This window comes from Ambystoma mexicanum, chromosome 8, assembly GCF_040938575.1.
Source record: "Ambystoma mexicanum isolate Mex_15411 chromosome 8, UKY_AmexF1_1, whole genome shotgun sequence".
Taxonomy (NCBI): Eukaryota; Metazoa; Chordata; class Amphibia; order Caudata; family Ambystomatidae; genus Ambystoma; species Ambystoma mexicanum.
The window spans coordinates 339,611,406-339,632,399 of record NC_090929.1 but is presented as its reverse complement, the minus strand read 5'-3'; the positions used below and the strand labels follow the sequence as shown (position 1 = coordinate 339,632,399).

Below are 20,994 nucleotides of genomic sequence, written 5' to 3'. Positions count from 1 at the left end.
GAAACATCAGATGGCTAGAAATGGCACTCATTGATTATTTCACTCCACACACCACGGTAGACTATGAAAGGCACATCTTCCACACCATGACGCAGCACAAAGGAGAAACCATGGATGCATTCGTAATGCGCCTGCGTATACGAATTAAGCACTGCACATTTAACAATTCCAACAACGAGATGCTGCGATCACAAATAATTGCTGAATGTGAGTCCCCAAACGTTTGAAAGAAATTACTTCAGAAACCACGGTCACTAGAAGAAATGCTGATTCTGGCAAGAGCAGAACTGGCGGTAGAAAAACAGGCTTAAGCAATGAGCAGAAAAGAAATTGCACAGGCAACGCCGGATGCGGTCCAATAAAAATGCCCACAGCACCCTTGTCACATAGACAGGCCCAATAATTCTGCTTTTGATGCGGGTATGAATTCCCACCCGAAGGATCGTGCCCCACAATAGGACAACTATGTTCAGCATATGGAGAGGAAAACCACTTCAAGGCCGTATGCAGAATGTCGAGAAACCCACCAAGAGGTGGAGAAGTACGCGTCCCCATGAAACCAAAGCAAAACAGGCAGCACAGCAGTTTCTGTATCCACAACAGCAGCTGAGATGCTGGGAAAGCACAAAGAAGGTGGCAGTCGGGATAAAGCGTCGCTGGACGACAAAAGAACAGGAGAAAGGTTCTCTCGCGTCCCCTCTGCAACCCACTCAGAAGACCAAGACACCATGTACCCTAGCTAATAAAACACTCCTCGTCAGACAGTGAATCAAGCTTGTCAGCAGGGGACCAGAGACGAAAAGTCTAGCTGTAAGTGCTGAGCAATCAGCAAGCGACAGAACACAGCTCACCACTGCTGCTGCAAATTAACAATCTATTGGCAGAATTCCTGGTGGACACGGGGCCACAGTGAATGTGATTAGCGAGGGTGTGTACACAACCATCCCTAAAGCACTGAGATTCTCAACTGCTGAAAATATGGCCTACTTTGACACCACGAGAGAAACTGAATTGACAGTGGATGCAAGCCTAGTGGGACTAGGAGCCATACTGGCACAGGTGGAGGAAGAAGCGTCACACTGACGGCACATAGTGCGTACGCCAGCTAGAGCCTGTCAAAGGCTGACAAGCATACGCCCTACCCGAAAAAGAAAGCCTTACAGTGGTGTGGGCGTGCACGCACCTTCACGTATTCCTATACGGAAATCCTGTCAAGATAGTAACAGACCATCAAGCATTGATATTCATTTATGGAAGCCCTCAAACGAGGATGCCCCCCCCCACGGATTGCACAGTGGGGTCTAAGGCTACAGAACTATGCATTCACTATAATACACAGACCAGGGAAGGAAGAAGACCCGGACGATTTCCTCCCCCGACACCTGAAACAATCAGCGATTCCAGAACCATCGGTGGCTGATAGATGCCTTCAATACGTAGTCCGGCAAGCTGCTCCCAAAGGAATGGACAATCTGCAAATCCTAAGGGAGACGAAACAGGACAGAGCCTTCCAGGTGGTTGGAGAATGTCTCAAATCAGGCAGATGTAAGAGAGCCAAGTAAAATAGAGAGAGGGAACCACCAGACATACAAAGTGACATCAAAAACGTCCTACTGGTAAAGGATGAGCTCTCCATGTCCAAAGGTCTGCTTCTCAAGGGGAACAAAATGGTCATACCCGCAACCATGAGACGACAGTCATAGAAATAACTGACAAGGGACAGAGGGGCATAGTGTCGACCAAATGACTACTGAGACGGAAGGTGTGGTTTCCAAGACTCGACACTCAAGTAGAGGAACTGCTGAAGGGGTGCCCTACGTATTATCTCATAACGCCAACAGCACATCCCGAGCCCCTGCAGATGACTGAATTGCCGGAGAGGGTATGGGACGAGGTCGCCATTGACATCTTTGGACCGATAGATGGTGGACCATCTGTATTGGTGGCAATAGATGAATACTCCAAGTTCCCGAAAGCACAAGTAGTAGGCTCAACTGCAGCTCACCATCTCATCTCGGCGCTGGATCGAATGTTCACCGCATATGGCATTCCTAGGATCATCAATTCAGATAATGTGCCCCCTGTTCACGGGCCAAGACTTCTGAACATTTGCGGAATACATGCAGTTTAAGCATTGAACAGTGACACTGCGATGGCTCAGGCCAATGGAACAGTACACAGATTGATGGCAACCTTGAAGCAAGCACAACAAATAGCACACTTAACCGGAAAACCATAGAAACAGTTGCTGTATCAACTTTTGTGGTACTACAGTAGCATGCCTCACAGCACGACAGGGAAACGTCCCTTGAAAGTAATGTTTGGTCGAAACATACAAACCTGCATCCCGTAGACCTCATACGACTATTAAGACGGCGGAACCATGAGGAGGAAAGACGAAGAAGCGATGGACAAGATGAAGATGAAGAGGAATGCTGACATGAAGTGAAGGGCCAAAGAGTCCAGCTCGGAGGCTGGTGATGTGGTGGTGCTAAAGCAACCGCAAACACACAAACATCACGACCCTCTAGTGATAGTCAAGAAGAAAGGATCATTGGCAACGGCGGAAGGAGATCATCGCCAAGTGGCCCGAAATGCATCACACCTCAAGAAGGTCATTGGTCAAGTCTGGAGAACCCAGAGAGACAATCAAGGTGGAGAGGACTCTCAGCAGTCTGTTTCATATAAAGGAGATTATATGAGGAGTCATAAAGCAATACCCATGATACCCTTGGTCGATGCAGATCAGAGGAGCGAGGCGAAGTTTGGCAAGAGAGACCCCAATGGGCGCAAATGCGATATTATCGACTCATTGAAGGAATTGGGTTATTTTATGGCCCAGGTATTTAAAACAGGGGGCAGTTGTGCTGTCCTGTGTGTATTACTCTAGGCTATTGGGGTGAGTTGGAGCCCAGGTGGGAGGTGACGAGCGGCTCCGTGAGTTGGATTTAAGTAGTGATGAATAAAGACGTGTATTATCCGTCTCAGAGTCTTTCCTTGTGGGGGACGCCATGTGGGTTTATGTCCAGTAACACCCGTGGCGGCAGTACCACAAGGTGTTTGCTTGACATTTACATGGTGGCAATGATTCTGAAGCTACTGTGGGATTGCCTGGGTTTGGCGACCGAGAGACTGCACAGCCTCCCGTGTTGCCATTGCTGATTTTATTCCTTGACTATGAACACCTTAAACCTGGCCCTTTTTTGATGAACACCAAAGGTCCTGAGATACAGCAACGTTTCTGAAGTATTGTGTGATGGGACAGTCTAGTCTACCAATCCTGGAAATGGAGGGAGATCCAGTTTAAAATAAACCTGCTTTCACTTCCAGTAAAGCACGTTTCTCATCACTGCTGCATATCCAACCTGTCCAATTACTGCTGCGTCTATTACAGATATTGCATGAATCAATAACTAACTTATGTTCATAAATCAAAGCTAGTTGGGCCACCCGGTAGTCACGTGTCAAGCTGTTATTGGGGAGAGACCGGCCACTATGTAACCAAGCCATACATCTATGTGAAAGACGGGCTTGACTTGTATAACAAACTTGCATGAATACAACAAAAGCACTTAATCGAAATAGTGGTGATGCCCATGTGTAGAGGTTCCCTCTGGTACAAGCCGGTTTGTAGATCGGAATGGAGTTCGACATTGGCTTTATGTGAACTGATACTTATAAGCAGTGGTCGGGGTGGGCCGGAGCGGGTGGAGAGGTGTTCCTCTACTTTACTGTTTCTATACTTTATTTGAAAAAAATAAACGTTCCTGAATGGTTTCGTTTTAAAGTAAAAGCTGTAGGAAGAATGTGAAAAGTGCACTTCCGGTGCAGGAACATGTGTTTGATGCTTAGTATTGTGCATGGGAGTGGGCGTGGCGATGGGTTTTGTGGGGGGGGGGGCAGTAGGGAACACAGTTCCACTTCTTTTTTTCGTACACTGCTTATAGGCCTTATTGTGGGAGTTGAATAACTGAGCGGCTTATTCTCGCTGTAGATGTGTGGCCCTCTGTATCTTCTGGATAAAGTGAACCTTATGGAAGCATATGTCGCCGAGCACCCAGCACTGCAACGCCGGCTCCTTCAGATGCTCGACCGATGGAGCGGGCCTGATGGTGACCTCCCAGATGTCGCAAGGTAAAATAATACACTGCCAGATTGGCCTGGGTTCTACACACTTGTGGCATCAAGTCAGTTCAGCTGTCAGCTTTCTTTAAAGTTCACATAGGGGATATTCCTTACATGCAAATCAGCTCATTAAATAACCATGGGCATTTAAAGTGAAGGCCAATGACATTTTGGGTACTATTCAGTGTGTTCGCATCAGAAGAAGAGATGCGCACTGTACACCTTCTTGACGAGCTGGTAAAACTTCACAATACGCAAAGCTGTAAAGCTGAGACAGACCAATGGTTAATGGCCTTGAAAAGCACAGAGAAACATATGCTGGCCTTCTGTTCACATTATGATCTCCATGCTAAAAAATAGTAACAAAACTCCATGGCTTACGCAGCCGGATTTCTTTTTGGACCTTCAGCGCAAGCGTTATGGCATAGGTAAAGGGATAAAAAGCTTGCCCCCATTTCCTTTGGCCCTGGTTCCTTTGGCATACACCTATTCATTGTAGGCTGAGGCATGCAGCCTTTTCCCAGTTCAACTGGAGCGCTTCAGAGAGCGCAGTAACAGCCCACCTGCCACAACTACAGTACCCATTCACATAGGGACAATGTCCTTAAAACTACCTAAATGTACACTGATCCTGCAAGGTCTCGAGCTTTTCTTAGGCCTTCTGAATTTTCCTGTCTGTCTGTTTGAGTACCGTGAGCGTATTCTGTGCCTACCATCTCACACCCTGCCTGCTTGTTGCCTTGTTTGCGCTTGTGCGGTTTGATTTTGCTGCCGATATAAATACATAGTCCGTTGACTTGTAGTCGAATAGAATTAGTCTGCGTCCCCCTGCTGTCCTGCTCTGCACATTGATGGTTTCATTGCCAAATATTGACATGTGTTTGGTGGTCCCACTGTCAGGTTGTGGATGCACACTGCGTTTATCTTGCTAATAAGGGAACTTCAGTGCTCTTGCTGTCCAACGTAGTTGCATGCTCAAAGGTCTCTATAAAAAGGTTGCCCAATTGTCATGCATTTTCAGCAGCCCTCCAGACAATGATACAACATCAACAGTTTCCATTGACTATTCTGAATGTGTCATGAATATTATTAAACATGGATGCAAGGCTTCACCTGCAATGTATGAACGAATAGACCTATGGCTACTGTACTGTCCCATGTAAATAACTGGTGGGTCTTCAACAGGGTCACAATCTTCATATAAAACCGAACTGTCTGAATGTTTATGCTGCTTTTATTCTTGCTTTGTTTTGGGGTATCTGCATTCATGTTGATGCCATGCAGTCTCAGTCTCCTTATGTTAGGGTTAGATGTTTTATTTCTACTTTATTGGATTTTACAGGCAAAGTCTGGAGGCTGTGTTGGAGGCAAAAAAGTGCCCGTGTCCATCACTTGCATTCAAACCACTCATTCTCACGTTTGACAGTATTTGTATTCACATCAAGGTCACACTTTTGCCATACACCTGTCTTTGTGTTGCCCTTAAAAAGGTGCTATTGCCAGTTTGAATATAAATTCCTGTTCGACGAATTCTCAAAGGGGGTATATGTTGAGTCTTCTGCTCCAAACTTGATCATTTTCTCCTCTGGGAGCCAGCCATTGTGTGATGTGATCAGACTTCTTAGATGGATGCACTTAACGTTCATCATTCTGGATCTCTTTGTTAGTGCTCTGGTGTGAGCTTTGTGGCAATGATCGTATTGTGCCAATGGCCAGCCAGTATCGGATCCACTCAGTGATCTCGTATAAGTATTTGCCATATCATCATGACTTGGTGCTCTTAACCACATTCCCTTGCTCCTGAGGCCCGTTGAATAATAGCCTGCCAGCTTGGTCCCCATGACCTCAGTTTAAGACCTGTTCAAATAGCGTGTACTATCGAATAACAATGATGCAACGTTCACTCATTAAGTAGAGAGGCTTCCTCCTTCATCCTATGATCTAATGGGATTGCACATATGTATTCCGTTTATTACAGCGGGATTCACATTCATCACTCCCACTGCACTGTTGGGTTGTACAGTGGACGGTGCCAGTGCTCAGCAAGAAGCTCATTCTATATCCCTACTGCAAAATGGGCATGTATATTGCAAAACTCACAGGTCCATGTTGGGTGCAAGCTCTTGGCCACATGATAGAGTAGACGGGCAAACTCACTGTATCTGCTGCTTGGAATATACGAGTGCACACAGTGCAACCTTTCTCTAGTACAGGTGCACAACAAATTGTCAGCAATAACGAAGTGAGCGCGTAATGGTCTAATTTCCAACCAGTAGGCACCCACATTACTGCTTGCCCGGTCGGCACATGCCCTTATAGCTGCTCTGTTCTACAGGATTACATATGCTCGGTATGATGGACCCTATCCTCCCTCCACCCACCAGTTTTGCGCACTCTGCGACTGCGATTGTTGGGAAGGCACACTTCATATTACTTATATCTGGCCAATAGAGTTTGAGGCCGTATTTAATGTACATTTGTTGGTCATTTGATTTTTCATTATTCCTTCAGCCAAAGTCGTCACCCATAGTTCAGTCTGATAATTAATGGGGGCTGTTTAAATGTGGATCATCTTCTTTTTGTACAACATGATCTAAAGTGTGCCCACGCCGAGTGTATTTTGTGCTGGCAAATGTCATGTCGCCTATAACTATAGGGTGCTATAGGCGTTTCTTCAAGGATTTTTTACAACTCCTAACACAAACGCCTCTAAACCTTCACATTTCTTTATTGGGTGCACCTGCACAGAGTTGCTTCAGTTCATCAATCCACTTTACAAACTCAATCTGAGTTAAGGCGCAGACTTGCAAGAAATGACATAACCATAATTAACACAAGTGCTGGTACATAGGGAGAGGGTTCAGCAGACCCCTTCCACCATCAGGAGTTTGATTACTCCAAGTCTGCTTTGTGATTGGAGACTGGTGAGAAGTAGCGAAACTCGACCAGTTCAATGAGGCACTGCATTCAGCAGCTGGCGAAATGCTGATTTTATTTCATGTTATTTTGGAGAATAAAATATATGTAAGACCTAAGACAGTGTTCAAATGCCCCAACGTTCCAGTTACATCATGCTTTATCAACGCATCAGATTGACCTGTGTAAACACAGGTGGAATAAGCAAGTCTGATAGCCTGCACAGGTAGATAGGAGAGAGAATAGGCTCAACACCATTCGGCTAATTGGACTCCAGTATCCCCTACAACCCACCTCCAAAATTCTGGGATATGTCTGAAGGGCCCTGCGGACCTTCAGAGCCGTCGTGAACAGAGTTTTGGTCTGTGCAACTGTTTTCCTTTTGCTATCAGCAGTGCCTTTCTTTACTATGAATGTTTAGGCAATTGCCACTGCAATGGGGAATTTCCAACTGAAAGTCCCATGTGCTGTCAAATGTTCTTAATTGCATACATTACAGCTAGCTGGAAGTTTGACAATCTCTATACCAGGTCAACTGTTTGCACAATTGCTGCTAGAGTGGTGACCATGTTTATTATGACGTAGCATAAAAAGCATTTGAAAAATGTAAACGTAGGTTTTACATATGCTTTTTGCGCTGCTCTATATTTTAATTCATTTACATGGTGCAGAGGGGGCACAGAATGGACTTGCCTTTTCCGCCACTGCCATCCTCTCCTTCATACAAAGCCACGAGCATTTATGTCAGAATGGCGGTTTCATGCCTGTGCAAATGCTTTGGACTGTTATGGAATCTGACTGCTTTTACACCAGCTAAAAGTATATTATTCCAAAGGAATCCGTTGCAAATACTGCCTGACATGCATAAATGATAAGTGTCATTTACTCAGCTTGCAAATTACTCAATTTGCACTACAAAGTGAAAAATCTAAGGCGTACAAGCAATTCACCTGCATTTACACCTTTGTTTTGCGCTTCATAGTGCAAATGACTGAGTGCGTGATCCGGGAACCTGTTTGCACTTAAAATCAACTGTACCTGGTCTCTTTCGAGCAATTTACATATTTAAGTAAAAGTACCCCCTTGTATTCATCAAAGTGGTGAAAGCAAAGTGCTGTACAATAGGACGTTTTTCAGTCCATTATTTTGCATTGTGGGACTTGTAGTTTTCCATTCAGTATATGGAAAATAATGGTACAGGGATAGTCTTTTGGCTTTGCAAGCATCTTGAGCCCTATAGAATGGATTCGCCGATTTGCTTCAACCCCTAATAATAATAATAATAATAATAATAATAATAATAATAATAATAATAGGGATAGGATACACCCTGGATCCCATGTTCAGTGAAAGACAGAAAGCTGAGACTCTGCTCCCAACCCCCGCTCCATAGGTCACTCCCTAGAAAAGACTACCAGTCCTGATCTCCAACCCTGCGACCAGCTAGTCTAATCCCTAATACAAATGAAACTTGCAGTAAAGCTGCCGAACGCCCTACCATCAGAGGTGCTCTCATCAATGCCCAGTGCCTGGTCGCCCATGCGCTCGACATTGCTGACCTTATCTCATCTAATGACGTACACCTTTTGGCCATTACTGAACCTGGCTGCACCAGGCAGCAGGCCAGGCACTATCCCTAGCAATACCAGATGGTTACTCAATAATAAGGAATGATAGAGACACAGGTAAAGGAGGCGGAGTAGCTTTCATAGCTAAATCCTCCTTAGGCCTTAGAGCCACCCAGTCTATTAGCCTTCCTTCGTCTGAACTTCAAACAGCTAAGATCCCACTTTCAGCGTCCCAAACAATCCGCATGCACCTTATCTACAGGCCTCCAGGTCACATCTCCTCCTTCGAGGAAGACATATCTGACCTCCTAACTAACAAAACCAAACCAGGATCTCAAATCATCCTTCTTGGCGTCTTTAACGTAGGCATTGGCGATCCCAATCACTCAAATGTCTTATTTCTGGAAAACACAATCACCCAACTTGGTTTCCCCATGAGGAAGACCCTCTGATACCCAAGGTTTTAATGGCCTTTTTTCATTCTAGTTAGGTCCCCCCTTTTCACCCAAACAATTATAACTCACACACCACCTTTCGTTCTTGGTGTGCCTTTTTGTGAAATCCATTAGAAAAACCATCCAGGAATTAAAAGCCCAAATAAAGTTATGGACTTCAACTCTCAAAACCACTCGGGTACTGAGATGAGGAGGAATACAAGATGTTTGTGCAAAATGACAGAAGCTCGAAGCACAATATGTGGACTAGTTATTTTTCCAAACCTGCAATGAGCGGGACATTTAAGAATGGCAACCGCACTATGGAGGAGAGAGAGAGGTGCAGCAAGCAGTGCAGAGGGAACACTTGCTCATTGATTAAACACTCAACTGAGGTAGCAGACTATATTACCGACCATAATTTTGATATCTGAGCTATCACAGAGTGCTGGCTGCATGCTGCAGCAGGACCAGCATTGACTCTGGCCCTTCCACTGGGATACAACATCCTAAAATCTAACATCAAGATATGATGTCCAAGGCTGTAAACAGCATAGATCCACAGAAAAAAAGATTGGTGAAAACGGTATCTTTAAAAACATGGTACTCAGCTGTAACCCAGAAATTAAAACGTATTGAAAACAGAGCTTTACGTCTCTGGAAGAAGACAAACTCTATAGAAGATAAAATCAACTATGCATGTGCAGTTAAGGCACACAAAATGCCCATCTGCACAGCAAAAAAATCTTCCTATGATAAAAGAATCAAAGAGGCAGCCTCTGACACCAAGGAATTGTTTAAAATCTTCAGAGAGCTGGAAGATCCTCTTCCTCTCATCTCCACGATTCCTAAAGATTCCAGTCGCTGCACCTCCATCCAGAATGCAGTGTTGCTTAAAATTGAGAAAATCAAGCATGATATTGCATCTGACTGAAGCACCCTGGATGGTTCTATCCCTACTAGAAAGTACATAAGACCTCTCAGTCCACAGCCTCAGTTTAAATTCCGGGAGGTCTCTGGAGCAGAAATCCTGGATATTCGGGATAGAATTAAACTGACAAATTGCAGGAGTGGTATCTGCCCGGCATCTATTAAATCTTGTGCCATGCATCGCACGCCTCTCATCGCAAAATTCGTAAACTCCTTCTTTCAAGAGAGCCACGTCCCACCAGACATCAAAAAGGCACGGATCTCTCCGTTTTGGAAACCATCCACCAAGTCTGGTGGGCAACTATCGCCCTATTACCAATACTCTATTCTTATGGAAGATTCTGGACAAAGTCGCTCATCTTTAAATCCAAGAATTCCTAAGCCATCACAACATCTTGGGTCCAAAGCAATCCGGTTTCAGATGCTCTCACAACAATGAGTCCACTCTATTGGATCTTAAAGCAAACATCATGCAGCACTGTGATGAAGGAAAAACTGCTCTCCTGGTGCTTCTGGACCTAACGGTTGGCATTTGATCTAGTAGACTTTCCCATTTTTGTAGCCAGGCTGCAAGACTCCTTTGCCAGTGAGGTTTCCAAATGGGTTTACTCGTTCTTCATGAACAGGACAGCCAGAGTTCACCACGAAGATGCTGTGGCGGATGGTTGCGCATTCTCCTGTGCAGTACCGGAGGGGTCCTGTGTGTCCCCTACTTTATTTAACCTCTTTACCCTTCCTCTTTGTGAGTTGCTGGACTCAGAGGGCATCGTGTATGCTAACTATGCCAATGAGACACAGTGCCTCATACCATTCTCAGGCAATCCTAGCCGGGACACGGCTACAATAAAAAACATTTACAACCATATCCACATATGGATGCTTTACAATGGGTTTGCACTGAACAGTGCCAAAACTGAGATTGATTACTGGTACAGCACCCAGGATACGTAAACTGGAACTTGCTTATCGCTATTTTCAAATCGCAGACTGCACTCTAGCGACTCTTCCAAAAGTACAGGCTCTTGGAGTAGTTCTTAATCCAGGAGCTCCGCATGAAAGCTCACGTCAGCAGCCTTGTTTCAAGCACTTCCCACTATATTAAGCTACTTGCTCAGCTCAGACCTTTCTTTGACTCCCCTAATTGTCCCACTCTAGTTCATGCCTTTCTTGGAGCCCACCTTGATTACTGCTCCTGCCTTCTGCAGGGCTTTGGTAGTTTGGTAGAAACCAACCGCCTGCAGGTGGTGCAAAATAATGCTGTTCATGTGGTATTGAGACTTCGGAAAGCTGATCATATATCTGAGGCTAGGTGGTCACTACATTGGCTGCCGATTAGCAAACATATCACTTTTAAGACCTTATGCCTTACTCATGCCTGTCTTTATGGGAAAAGACCAGTTTATCTCACTAGCAGGCCGTCCTGGCTTTCTAGTTGGAGAACGCTAAGGTCAAATAACTCCTGCCTCGTTCAAATTCCGAAGGCCAAACTGTCGCTTGTGTCGGAAAGTTGTTATCCCATGGCAGCTCCGCGCTTGTGGAATGATCTGCCTCCTGACGCAAGGTCCTACCCCTCTAGCGACCTTCAAGCGCAGGCTATAAACCATCCTCTTTGAATAACCTATGTTCTGTCATTACTTCTGATAAACTGGTCTGCCTGTACAACTAATTCTGCTTTATCTTTCTTGTTTAGCGCTTTTATACCTACGTGCTCTGTTCCAGCACTATAGAAATAATACAAAAATAAAAGAAGACGTTGCCATCCAAGCTGGGGCTCCAAAGCGCAAGGCACACAGATAGAGCTGGTGAAGGCTAAAGGGACAGGGAGAGAGACTCTACGTGCGAACAAGGACCATGATGATGCCGGGAGCAGTGCAGGAGCTCCTGGAGGTTTGGTTGCTCGATGAGGCAGCAGAGTCCCCGCCCCCCTTCAACCCCTGGGCCAAGGAGGAGAGCTGGCGTGTGACTGCTGATTCACGTCAGGTGCTGGGGGAGCGTCTGCACACTCCAACCTGGTAGGCAGAAGGAGAAGCCATAACGCAGAGGCGCAAGCAACGTCAGAAATGCTGGAAAAGACCGGTGAGTCTGCCTAAAGCAGCTTGGGACCCCAGGGCATTCGGACAGCCACGCCAACAAGTAACTGAATGGTACCAGATTGCTAATTCACAAAATATACTAAGGCAAAGTTTGTTTGAATGCAGTCAAGGCAAAGTACAAAGGCAGGATTCAATAAGAAGAATGTTTGAATGCAGTCAAGACAAAGAATAAAGGAAAACCCTAATCAAACGCAGATGCATGAGATGCCTATTGGGGGGAGAGGTTTGAGCAAGTACATTTGAGTAAAATATTACCACAGATAGATATACCAAGCACCACATGGTAAATGCTATTGTGGGATAACAGGGAACTGTGAAACTCAAAAAGTCCTGGCAGGCGAGTATACTAAGCAGTTAAAATTGTACAAAGATTTCTTGCAGGAGAGTACACCAAGTGATCTGAGAATCCTAAAGAGAAGTCTGGCAGGTATATACACCAGGCAGCGGAACACTGTATAAAGATTCCTGGCAGGGGGAGTATACGAGGTAAGCTGCAAAGATGCAAGAACATTTTTGGTTCAACAAGAACTGTGCGAGTCCAGTGAAGACACCAAGGAACTGTTAGCTAAAGAGACATTTTGCCATCCTGTTTAAAAATACAGCGTAATGGACCCACCTTCTGGATTCAATGGTCTTTACCTTGGAGAACATTTTTGGTTGAGTTATTCTTACACTTTTGGTTTTGAACGTTTTTCCAACATCAAATTGAAAACATTTCCTTGCACCTTTTGTTTTTTTGTTTATAAGTGTGAGGGTCAGGATAGGTTGTTTTGGACACAAGGATGACTTTTCAGTTACTGACATTCTGACACAGACAGAATCCTTAATTTTAGCTTCTAGGTAGTGAAATTCCTCTTTAGAATAGGGCTAGAGGGGTGTTTTTACATCCCATTTTTATTTAATAAAAATGTCTTTACTTACGAATTCAACAACCTTGTGTCTCTCATTTAATACCCCTCACACTGGAGTGTTTTCACCATGAGAAGGAAGCCATTCTCCTGGTGGCTTTGATAAGTCATTGAATCCTTTTTGGTTTATTTCTTAGTACTAGGGATAGAATAGTTGGTTTGGACAGAGGATTGTGTATTGGTTTTTGACTTGCATCCTGACGGGCACATGAGGTATTCTATGTTGAGTAGGGAAAGCCCTCTAGAAATAGGGAGAGAAGAGCTTCTTTTCTTTATTTGAATAAGTCTATAGCCAAAACGATAATGCTTTGTCAGCCTCTTTACTCCACCTTGCCACAGTTGCTATTATATTTTACTTATTTCAAATTGGCTGGTTGAAGAGTCTAGTCTATAGCTGTTTCCTGAAAGTCAGCTGGTTCACTTCCAGGCAAAGAGATTTTGGTAAGGTGTTCCATATTTTCATGCCCAGAACTGTAAAAGAGGATCCTCCTTTATTATTGAAGTTAGTATTACTAGTGCAGCATTGCTGGGCCTAAATGTTTTCATGGAGTATAGTGTTGAAACTTGCTTCTGAAAGAGGAATGGCCCCTTTAATGGTATGCCTGAAAGGCGATGCATGAGGTTTTGGAGTGGACCCTTTTTTAATGGAGAATAGATAATGCTGGCATGATAAGTTGACATTGCTTCTTTCTGAGTATTCGTCTTTGTTAGGAAAGATTTCCATGTATGTGTCATTTTCCCTCCAGTTTTGAACTCCCCGCCCCAACTTTTTGCTGTTTTCTGACCATCCTAGCCTGACTTTTGCCAGTGGACCCTAGCCTTCTGCTGGGTTTTCGCTCACTTTATGGGAAACTGACATGCCCTTAGTCAGTCAGCACTGGGAAACTTTGTTTCCCTTAGTCTTTCACTTTATTGCTAGTTCTTAGCAACACTATATCAGTGCACAACATACCTTACAGTACAGTGCAGCGGGGGTCTTCCTTTCATTTTTCATTTCGGTAGATGTACAAAGGTGCCTTGGTAAGAGCTGGTGGCAGCTGTTACTTTTCATATATTTTTAACCCTTTCGTGTGGTCCATACTGCGTTTACTGAGGACAGTGGCCTGTGCTTAAAATGGCCATGCCAAGAGGTCCTTTGTTCTGTCATTTGGCCATCTTGTCTCTTTGCTTGCCCCAGGTCGAGTAGACCCGGAACAATCCTTATTTGGTCATGCAGACACCCGCGCAAACCAAAGCTTTCCCCTGCTTCTGCATGCCTTGTGTGTGCCCCTCCAGGATGTGTGCTTGACTGTCTAGTTCCAATACACATCTTAGGTGCCAGGATGTCTGGTGTGCTGGGAATGACTGGGACCACTGTGATTGGTCCACGTCTGCGATGGCTGTATGTGAGCAGATCTCTCATTGGGTCATCTTTGTTTAGGCTCGAAGGAGATTCTCGATAAGAGAAGGCATACTGCACCCATTCCAGGGTCAATCTCATAAGCTGACCCCGAACTTGGGAAAGGAGCCAAGTATCCTGAAACCAAGAAGCATAGCCAAGGAACCAAACTGCTCTTGACACGCTGGAAGGTTTGGCACCCTGAGCCCGCTGTCATCCCATTGGACCCCATGTTTCTGATCAAAGTTGTCTGCAAAGGTGCTTCAACCCATTGGAATAGTGGGGCTAACTATTCCCGACACCTCCACCTCCACCATAACTTGTAAGCGAGCCTTCTCAGAAGTGTTCCTGGACCAACCGAGGAACGGACCCGCTTGCACAGGACCTTTGCCCTGGAGCCGCTACCATCTCGAGTTGACACTTGAGTATTTGGAGACTGTAAGCTCTGGGTGTATAAGGCACTCTCCCGCCGAGTTTCATACACCTAGCATTCCTAGGTCTGGAATTAGGAGAGTACGCCGTAACCAGAGCATACGCAGTCACTGTGTCACCCAGCTATGGTGACCACTTCGTGGGTGCCTTGCTGCTCTGCCCCCCTGTGCCCTCAGACCTGTTGTAGTGGAATTGGCTGGATCCCTTCATCAGGAGCTGAGAAATAGCCACTGTCCCGCCACAGAATCATCCCTGGAACGCAGTCGGTGAAAGCCGCAGAGCTGCACAATTGCAGGATTCGAACCTGTGACCGAAGTGGACTCGACTGCCGAAGTTTGGTCCGGAGTGCGCTGCGGGTCAGTGAGTACTTGCAACCCTTAGCGGTAGCCCCTGACGCATCCATCCATTTGTCATCACCCATGCCCCTGGCCTTAATAGGCAAACCATCTGGGCTGTGCCACGACCTTCCAGCATGCCCTTAAGTGCTTCTCCACATTGTCCAAAACTCTCTGGAGTCAGTCCTGGCGCCTTTGGCGCCAGGCTCATATGTAAAGCAAAAGAACTGGGGCTTGCAATAGTCTTTGCACAACATGGATGCTCCCGCATATCTCACTACTAGAACCAAGCTATGCGGTCTAGTGGTTTAGGTGTGGTCAGGCCTAGGGATACCTGGGGGCTATATAAGCCACGCCCAGGTGAAGGAACACGCTTCACGTTACTCTGCTCTTCGCAGCGTGACGCTCACCACGTTCTGTTCAGATCCTCGTCTGCATTACAGAGCCGGTTACCTGCAAGAACAAGAACACTGTTAGTTTACACTTTCCTGTGAGTGAGCCCTGCTCCTGTCCTCCGCTCGTGGGTCCTGAGTATCCAGCATCTCAGCGACGGTCCCTCGGTCTTGAAGGCAGCAACCTGAGAACAAAGAGAACGAAAACAGCATTAGTAAGCGTTTATTCTCCAAATATTGAAAATAACCAAATAATCACACTTGCCTGGGTTTGGCTCGGCCTCTGGCCATAATCACGACCTGCAAGAGAGAAGAAACACTGATTAGCACACAAGAGATCAAGAAGGCGCCGCGCACTACGCTTCACTCGCCGATCTCCATCTTCTCAGCAGCATCCTTTCCGAAACATCGCAGCGGCCTGCAAGGGAGAGAGAACAAACAGCTCAACATAATAAAAGGCACATAGCGCCGCGCATTGCGCTTTCACTTACCATCTCGTGTACTGCCCCAAACAGCACAGCACCAGTAGAACTCTTCTGCACCTACGGAAGAAGGAAAGATATTAATAGGGGCAATTACGCAGAGTCTCTTGCCTCAGAGGACCTGATGCACCATAAACAACAAAGAACGTTCCTTTGTCAATATTCACATTGGGCGATTTACTCTTCACCTTGGATCCCCCTCAGCCGGGCTCCGATCCTTCTTTCACCTTTAGCCTCCCTCAGTCAGGCTCAGACAAACTTCAATTTTTAGGCATCCCTCAGTCGGGTTCACATTTGCCACAACAATCTTCTCGGGTGTGTTACTTTTCACCCAGGATCCCCCTCTTCCGGGCTCGGACCCCTTTTCAACAATTAGTCTCCCTTGACCGGGCTCAGACCAGTTTCAGTTTACAGACATTCGAAGACTTTCGAACGTGCACAGGATTAAACATAACCCGCTGCAGGACCACTTCAATTTCACAGTTCAATAATTCTTCCCCGTTCAGGGGGGGACACCAAACAGAGAACTTCGAGTGAGCACCCATGTGGTGCCAGACCACTCTGTATCTGGTACCTATCTTTTTTCACAAAGTTCAATTGTATTTTAGTTCTCTTTCTTCATACAATGTTGCCGCTTGCAACCTTGAGCATAACACAGTCCGGTCGGCCATCAGTTTCCCCAACTCACCGGCTGTGCTGAACTTGTTTGCGTTGCTTTGCTGTCGGAGTCAAGGACAGTACCACAGTGGCAATCGCTTCTTCCCGCCTTGGCTATCTATGCAGGAGTTCCCCGTGTACTTTTGACACGCGCTACACCGTTCATTGGCTGCAATCCCTGCTCTTAAGTTTCTTTTCCTCTAGTCTTCTTGAAAGTCGCGGTTCTGTGTTGAAAAGGGCAAAGGCCTTTTACTCCTTTTCGTCCTCTCTGATCTCGCTGCCTTTCTCCTCGGTTTAAACTGCCGTTTATCCATGTGGGGAAGTGTGATGAAAGTCAGGTGTGTGTAATTATCAGTAATAGCCTGTCTCTGCCTGACCCTTGTGTCGGGACATATCGGGTATACGGCTCTGGTGTTAGTCCGTTGTCGCTCACGATGAACTGTCCATCAGAAAGTGTTTGTGTTGAAAAAGGGATGGGGGGTTGAGTTCCTAGGTATCCTACGTGGTAGGATGGTGAAAAGGTGTTAAGGGAATACCGCGTCTCACCCTCCGGTGGCCCACTCCCACTCCCAGAAGCCCCCCCCCCCCTCTCCCTCCAGGTGATCTTCCCACACTGGTTCACCCCCAGGAACTGGATCCAAGGGCCCATCTTCTCAGGCCAAGGGATTCTGGTGGAGTTAGAACCTGTAGGAATGCAGATCATCATTTCTTCTTTGCTAGGATTGAGTGTGTCTGTTTTTGTCCATGCGTCCACCTGTGCAAGGCAATTTTTAATGTCTGGAGCGTTTGGTGACGGGTGGTTCACAATTATTTAGATTTGTTTATCATTCGAATAGTTGTAGCAGGTGTTACAAGGAGACCAGATCTGTTGATGAGGTCTAGATAGAGTGGCATGTAGATGTCGAAAAGTAGAGGTGAGAGTGTGGATCCTTAGGGTATTCCGTAGGCAAGTGGGCGAGGTTGTGAAATCTTACGTCTGAGGTGCGGGGGACACCTTGGTCCTGGGGAGGCCATCAGCTCCATGCTGCCGATTCCAGAGGTGGTATATGGAGGATCCGCTGGGCCACTCCCTCACCCACAACCCCGTATTAGGCCACCAGCATACCGCAGACCCGCAATTGTGACCTGTGTCCCTGGCGAGGGCAGAGATTCCTGCATGGAAGTACAAAGCAGGTCCAGAGTGAGTGTAAATATGATTGTGACCGCAGAGCAGACCATGATTGGGATCAACTCAGGAGAGTTCATATGCTTGAAAAGCAGCTGCAACAACATGGAACACTTCCAAGTTGCAGTCCAGGGAACGTATGCTACCACACTGAATACAGGAACTATGAAAGAATCGGACAAGATGGGAGCCAGCAAATGTTAGCCTCTGCCCATGGCTTTATTGACGACTGATAGGTTATTGGTGGGGCTTAGGACAATCTCCTAATGCGAAGTTGGAGGCCAGTAACTTGGGAAGTTGTTCGCATGGAAACCCTTACAGCCTCAGTTGCCATTTGTCAACAGCATAAAACTGCATAAAAGGCTGCTTCTGCAAATTAACGGCCTCGCCTTAAGAAATCCTGTTTACTTCTGCCGGTCTTAACATTGTAATACAAACTTACTGTGGCTCCTGCGGTCTGTTTCCACTAGCAGTGTGTGGTATCCTGCTATGATTGTACTGACTGCTTGAGTGTATGCAGGGGCCTCATAGATTGGTGAGGTGGAGCTTGGAGTGTGGGAGGCCTGGGGATTCCACAGAGTGTTGGTTGGGACTTGGATTTATACAGGGAACCAGGGCAGAGGCTTGTTACTTCCTCTCCTACCTTTCATTATTTATGCCTATGTAACTGAGCAAGAATAAAGCCTGTTTCTTTTGATACTTACCTGAGTCAGCCTGGTTCCTGCTCCATGTCATCCCTAGCTCAGATACGTCACAGAGCATTGGAAAGAGAAGCTAGGCCTTCATTCCAGCCTGATAACCTGGGATGCCCCGCTGCTATTTGTTGGTAATGTTATTGTTATTTATAACGTACATTGCTGCCTTTTTCATGGGTTGGCGAGTTGTCTAATCATTTGCATGCATGATCTGCCCCTCTGTCCAGGGGCACACTCGGACTGGCCTATAGGGCAATAGAGCAACGCCCCAACCAAAAATGCAAAATGCTATTGTGGTTCCGTTGTGGGGTCAAATTGGCCCATTTTTTTGGCCCATGTGGGCCGTTTGATAAGTTACGTCACCATGTGGCTAGTAGTTTTGACCAGTGTTACTGAATAAGTATTCTTTAAAATGCACAATATGCATTACATTTTCTTAAAATAAGCCCCCTGTTGGGTACTACTCAAAACAGTCTGTATGAAGTGCCATTTGCAACGGTGGCCCACTTTTTTATTGGTGCGCGAGACAATTCTATGACCAGACCGGAGGCTCGCATTATACTTTACTTTCTTTTAATTCTGCCATATCAGCACTTCAAAACTTAACTTTAACTTGATTTTTTTGGTATCTAATTAGAAAAAAACCAAATCAAAAGTTAAAAGTTCCATTTCTTAAACCAAAGTCGAACTGGGTTCCAGAAACTACAACTCCCATCCACCCGAGGCCCTCTGTAGTCCTGACCTCTGTCCTTGCACCAATCAGTGCCCAGGTCGGGGTATAGACGATCTCACCCCTAGGTACTTTCCTCTTTCTTTTTGCTGCCATACTAAGATGAGTACTATTTCTATTTGTGTTTGGAGATTTATCTGGGCCCACTGGGTGTATAGACATTCATAGATTTCTGTCGGTGATATTACATTAGTGTAAAATATATTTACGAGGTAGCGCTGTTGGCGGCGCGCGTATTAGCTTATTTTCGCCCATATCTGAAGAGAGGTTGTCAGCGCGTAATGCGGAGAAGAGGTGGGGCAAAGCCGCTCGCTTCAGGCAGCCGCCCCGTTCTCCTCGGAATCGCGTACCAGTGTTTTTGCGCCAACGGGTCTAGTATTCCTAGGTCCCGGCGGCACTCTGTCCCTACGCGCATGCGCAGGGACGTCTCGCGCCCCCGAACACGGTGAGCACTAAGACAGAGCCGCGGAGCCTTTCCGGCATGCACGATACCCAACGCTCGTTTACGCATTGAATCTTAGCGAAACGGAGCGCTGAGGCGTGCGGTCAGGTGTGGAATAGTTTGAGAGAAAAAAATAAATATATATATATATATATATATATATATATATATATATATATATATATATATATATATATATATATATATATATATATATATATATATATATATATATATATATATATAAAATAAAAAATAAGGAATTTATATATGAGAGAAGTGACTGCCTGAAAGAAATGCAGCTCGTGCAGTCGCATAAGCTAGAAAGGCACACAGTTGTTTGGAGCCTCCATTTAAAGCTTTTTCCCAGGAAGTCAGCTTTGCTGACAAAGATTTCATGGCTCATTCATCGCACCCTGTGGATTCTCAGTCCACTACACCAGAGTGGAGTGAAAAAGAGTGGGAGGAGCCCACCTGGCAAGATGTGGATTTATCCCTCAGCTTTAAGAGGGTACTCGGAGATTCGCTGTCACAGGCGGTCTCTCAGGGGGTGCAACCTCTGACGCAGACGCTGGAGATGCTGGAAGCATACATGGTAGAGCAGAAAGAACAGCTCACAGCAAGGAAAAGACGGGCAGACAGCCCTGGGGAAGGGACATCAGCGGGACACCCTCAGAAGAGGGTTGAAAATCAGGGGTGTAAGAAGGCCCTCAAGAGCACAGACTTTTTGACCCAATTGGGCGCAAAAGATAGGGTTAACACTCCCCAAGGTCAGAGCGACCCAGTCGCCAGATTGAAAGAAGCCTTTCTAGCTAGACTGGCTGAGAGCCACAACAGACCGTCTTCCCCAGGTGTGGACAATTCAGGGGATTATGAAGAGGGATACACCCCCGACAATGAAGGCGGTGAGGAGGAAGAAGAGATTCTTCAACCCATTCAACACATTCCACAAGAAGTTCCCGATGAGGAAGACAACATACTTGATATGTTCGATCGGGAGACCATTAGGCACCCGAGGTCTTCCGAATGGGTGCCCTCTCCTAGAGTGGCACTGTAATATGGCTCAGCACATCCGGAATCCACTGGACAGGGAAGTTAGATCCCGCATGCGAGCGGAATGCCCGCGCCCCGAGCTGCCCGGCAAGCGGGCAGACACTCCAGACCTGGACCCAAAGATGGTCACCTTTGTGACCAAATCAGCGAAAGACATTCGGAAGGGTGTCGATTGCGCATGGAAAGGTTGCCCAGACAAGCTTCTGGACCTAGCCGGTCCATTAGCTTAGATAATGGACTTGGTCGAAAAGTCAAAGGA

The 20,994-nt window shown here is 46.1% G+C and overlaps 1 protein-coding gene across 5 annotated transcripts in view; it reads left to right on the top strand.

Annotated features, from left to right (window-relative positions):
* Positions 1 to 20,994, top strand: part of EXD3 (exonuclease 3'-5' domain containing 3) — a 3,187,846-nt gene that overhangs the window by 1,066,120 nt on the left and 2,100,732 nt on the right. For all 5 annotated transcript variants that reach the window (XM_069609779.1, XM_069609780.1, XM_069609781.1 and 2 more), the window contains one exon: positions 3,995 to 4,134. In XM_069609779.1, the coding sequence (XP_069465880.1) occupies positions 3,995 to 4,134 (140 nt within the window). The remainder of the gene's footprint in view (positions 1 to 3,994; positions 4,135 to 20,994) is intronic.